General features: G+C 48.4%; 1 protein-coding gene across 1 annotated transcript; it reads right to left on the bottom strand.

The window, feature by feature from the left end:
* Positions 1-2,188: 2,188 nt before the first annotated feature.
* On the bottom strand, positions 2,189-3,994 carry LOC115034927. The gene is made up of 4 exons (XM_029492469.1): positions 3,380-3,994; positions 3,100-3,320; positions 2,700-3,026; positions 2,189-2,624 (listed from the first exon to the last, which is right to left on the bottom strand). Exons 1-4 carry the CDS (start codon positions 3,707-3,709, stop codon positions 2,300-2,302), a joined length of 1,203 nt encoding a protein of 400 aa, XP_029348329.1. The 5' UTR covers positions 3,710-3,994; the 3' UTR covers positions 2,189-2,299.
* Positions 3,995-4,472: the final 478 nt, after the last annotated feature.

Consider the following 4,472-nt stretch of genomic DNA (forward strand, 5'->3'; position numbering starts at 1 on the left):
GCGACGAGTGAGACGGCCGATGCAATGGTGGAATACTCCAACTATTACACCATTGGTCGCCTCACAAACCGTTCGTCAAGTTCACCTTAAGCTATGACAATATTTCTCTCCTAGCCGCGTAAGTCTGCACGGGTGGGTCTTACTACGACGTCGGAAAAAAATTTGAAAGTAAAAAAGTCGACAATATAATGAGATATCCGCTACCTGCGAACGACATACTCGTTGGAGTCCTTCAGTCGGCACGGAAAAATACTCACAAAAGAAAATGATGTTTGTTGAATTGGTATCTCACAGAAACAAAATAATGTAGTCGCGACAAAAAAAAAACGGAACTGAAAGAAATATAAGAACAATAAATGCACACTGCTAATTGGCAATCACGGCAAAATGACGGCTAAATGGCAAATGACGCCGTCGCGCTGCAGTGCACCCATATTTATAGACTAGCGATTCTAGCGCTGCGACGACGGCGGGTCGGGCAACACCATATTCGAATATTCATCGAAATCACTTGTGCGACACTAGCGCTGTTGAAACTGTCCCCGTCATGAGGTCTCTGAGAAAAATCCTCGATGAAAATATAAAAATTCGAAGACCGACTATCGGGGACAAAATTCGGGAATTTCGAAGATTGAAGCGGGGATTTTATTTTTTTTCGACGCCGTCTTCAGGGTTGACATTGTCACTCTTACGAGGTCTCTGAAAGAAAATTTCGAGACGGTTGCAGACCGTCGATTAAAAAATAAAAATTCGAAGACCGACTCACGGGGACAAAATTCGGGAATTTCGAAGATTGAAGACACTAGCGCTGTGACGACGGCGGGTCGGGCAACACCTTATTCGAATATTCATCGAAATCACTTGTGCGACACTAGCGCTGTTGAAACTGTCCCCGTCATGAGGTCTCTGAGAAAAATCCTCGATGAAAATATAAAAATTCGAAGACCGACTATCGGGGACAAAATTCGGGAATTTCGAAGATTGAAGCTGGGATTAAATTTTTTTTCGACGCCGTCTTCAGGGTTGACATTGTCACTCTTACGAGGTCTCTGAAAGAAAATTTCGAGACGGTTGCAGACCGTCGATTAAAAAATAAAAATTCGAAGACCGACTCACGGGGACAAAATTCGGGAATTTCGAAGATTGAAGACACTAGCGCTGTGACGACAGCGGGTCGGGCAACACCATATTCGAATATTCCTCGAAACCACTTGTGCGACACTAGCGCTGTTGAAACTGTCCCCGTCATGAGGTCTCTGAGAAAAATCCTCGATGAAAATATAAAAATTCGAAGACCGACTCACGGGGACAAAATTCGGGAATTTCGAAGATTGAAGGCGGGTATTGATTTTTTCTCGTCGCCGTCTTCGGGCTTGACTATTCCGGGACGTCAACCGTAGGAAAATATAATTTAATTGTCTCACGTGGCGAGCGAGTGCCATCGCATAGCTGGTGAGGTCTTCTACGGGGAGACGACCCGCGATCAAGGGAGAGCCACCGGGTTGCTGGGAGTCGCGACTGTGTAAAAAAAATCATGCGTAGTAGTACGGTCATCTACGGGGAGACGACCCGCGATCAAGGGAGAGTCGCCGGGTAGCTGGGCATCGCGCGTGTAAAAAATATTGTGCGTAGCGGTACGGCGTCTCCGGGGAGACGAACCGCGATCAATGGAGAGTCGCCGGGTAGCTGGGCATCGCGGCCGTGTAAAAAAATATTGTGCGTAGTGGTACGGCGTCCTCCGGGGAGACGAACCGCGATCAAGGGAGAGTCGCCGGGTAGCTGGGCATCGCGGCCGTGTAAAAAAATATTGTGCGTAGCGGTACGGCGTCCTCCGGGGAGACGAATCGCGGTCAAGGGACAGTCGCCGGGTAGCCGGGCGTCGTCACCGAGGAACGTGATATTTCTCAACAAACGATAACCGGATATCTGATTACGCAATCCGGTGTTTGGGGTACGCCTGATGTCAACCCCGTAGACGGCAACATGCGAAAATAGGGATAAACGGTTCAATCCTGAAATTCCCCAACCGTGTCCCCGTGAGATTTCGGGTGTTTTTTAAAAATAATAAAACGTAGCCGCAATACCCTAGCTGAATTTCCACACTACCCGAGGGGTATCAGCTTTAGCGCGTTTTTTTTAAAGTGGTTTCCCCGAGAGGCCTATTCCACTGACGTTCCCACGTCAGTAGTTTTTTTTTAAGTGGTGTCCCCGTAGGCCTATTCCACTGACGTTCCCACGTCGGTAGTTTTTTTTAAAGTGGTGTCCCCGTAGGCCTATTCCACTAACGTTCCCACGTCGTTCAATTAAATTTTGCTATTATGTGACGGCACATTTTTTCCTGGTCGCCATTCAGGAAATAATGCAGCTTCCGCTCCTTGGCCGTGTCGATAACGGCGTGCTTAGTGACATTGTTTTTGTTATAATTGGCACGCATGTGTCCAACAAGGATCTCCGCCCTTTCGCCAAAGACCGCATCGTTATATCTTGCCTTGACGCGTTGGACGAGCGCGTCAGTAATGGTGGCTGTTGGATGCGCCGCATACGCATCTGAATCCATTATCCTTTCTCGTATGCCCGCGTCTGTCCAATTAGCGTAGGGCGCATACGGAAATAGATTGTCAAACCTGAAAAACAAAATTCGTATAGCAACGGGGTTGTAAGGTTTTGGGGCATGTGTCGCGAGTTGCGCATTTACTTACTCTTTTGACACGACATCTTCAAAGACAGCGGTCTCATCGACGACGTCGATGTGCCGCTGCCTCCGGATCGCCTCCTTTGCATCCGGCACATGGTAATGACGCAAGGCAGTGTCTTCCGAGTGCTGCAGAGCCTTTGCAACACCGGTGCAGGTGACCCGATCGTGGCCCCTGCTCTGGCTCTCCACCATCCTTCTGAATATATTTGCCGACAACTTTGTATGATAGAGTTTATTCAACTCGTCATAAATTTTCACTAGACGTTGGCCCTTGTTTGTTATGAAAAATTCTTTCGCCGTCGTTCTTACGCGTTGTCGCAGTGGATAGTACCTGCAAACACACAAAGACAAGGGCGGTTAGGTTAGGTTATTATGGAAATGGGAAGCGGTTCACGATCTCTTACCTTTCGATTTGAATTGCAAGTTCGTCGCTTAGCACGATCAGTGCGGGCTCCCGATCGCCTGTTTTGTGGGTGGACACGGTAACCACCGTCTTGCCGTCTTCCTTTTTTCTTGTGGCCCACTCAGTACCCAACATGTTGGATACCACGCCGCTGCGGTGCTTTGATACCCAAAGCACCTGAACGGCGAGGCCACATGTTGCCACTCTCCACCATTTGCTGACCTGGAACAAAAAAATACAAGGGTTAGCGTACAGTTGGTGAGCGGTTGACTGCGACTCACCATCCTCTGCATAGCAGATGAGCCAACTTCAGAAGCAACGGTGATATTCGTTGATGTTCCGAACTGCTCTTCCAGATTACTCAGGGCCTCGGGCACTTGTGTATTCACAAGCTCCATCACCGAGTTTACCTCCGAGTATTCTGGAAGAGTGACTGCTTCCTGCGTCTTCCGCATAAACAATTCTTGTGGTTGCTTCTTCAATTTATTTTTATACAGCAAGTTTAATTTCGTTTTCAGTAGTTTCATGTTGTTTAAAGTTTTGGGGCATGGCAATAATTCAAAAGTCTTGGGGAAAGTATTATCCTCCATAGAGTAGCTACTTATTGCCATTTCTAATAGCGTGTGTATGTTCTTCAGGTAATTGACCGACGTGGCTATTGTCTGGCCGAGTCGCTCTCTCCTGCGGGAGGAAAACGAAAAATTAAAAAAAAAATAAACACACGACGTGATTCCAACGCCCCACACTCACTTTTCCAAGTATTCAACGAATGGGTCGACCGGGCATGTTAATAAGTCTGACCAGTGGCCAGGGGGCGTCTTCCTGTCACGGAGCCAGACCGAAACGTGGTAGAGCACCCTGGCCACGTTGGCCATATAGTTCTTGACAGCGGCCGAATCGTTGTCGTGGCTCAACGCAAGACTTGCTCTATGCAGGCGGAGCAGCGGGTGGTCACCGGGCAACTGCTGCTGCAGCCCCTCCTCCGTCAGACCTTTTCTAATTTGTTTCACAATTCTGCGAACAAAAGGAATGAATAATGAAATCGAACTACGGTCGGACGATCGCCGGGCGTACGCGGCGGTCGGTCCGAAAGATGATACTCACGGAGATGACGTGCTGTCCGGGACGGGTTTCTCGGGAGAAACGTCAGGCGACTGGTCTTCGACAGTTCGGGATGGGACGTACATTGGTTCGGCCTTGAACTTCAGATAATTTTCGAACGGGTTTTCGGAAACTGGGGCCTCTGGCAAGTCCCACTGCTCTCCGTACGTCCTAATCCGTCCCATCAGGCATAATCTAAAATTTCAAAACACCGTGTTAGGTTATGTAAGGCAGAGACGACGATAAGCGGTACTTACTGGAAGGCGACTTTAC

Source organism: Acyrthosiphon pisum, unplaced genomic scaffold, assembly GCF_005508785.2.
Source record: "Acyrthosiphon pisum isolate AL4f unplaced genomic scaffold, pea_aphid_22Mar2018_4r6ur Scaffold_21551;HRSCAF=24224, whole genome shotgun sequence".
Classification (NCBI taxonomy): Eukaryota; Metazoa; Arthropoda; class Insecta; order Hemiptera; family Aphididae; genus Acyrthosiphon; species Acyrthosiphon pisum.

Bases quoted from the DNA above. Each gene is read 5' to 3' on its own strand.
- LOC115034927 (XM_029492469.1), bottom strand. From the start codon at position 3,709: ATGGCAATAAGTAGCTACTCTATGGAGGATAATACTTTCCCCAAGACT. The intron at 3,321-3,379 runs GTGAGTCGCAGT...TTTTTGTTCCAG, and splicing joins CATCTGCTATGCAGAGGATG to GTCAGCAAATGGTGGAGAGT. The intron at 2,625-2,699 runs GTAAGTAAATGC...TTTGTTTTTCAG, and splicing joins GAAGATGTCGTGTCAAAAGA to GTTTGACAATCTATTTCCGT.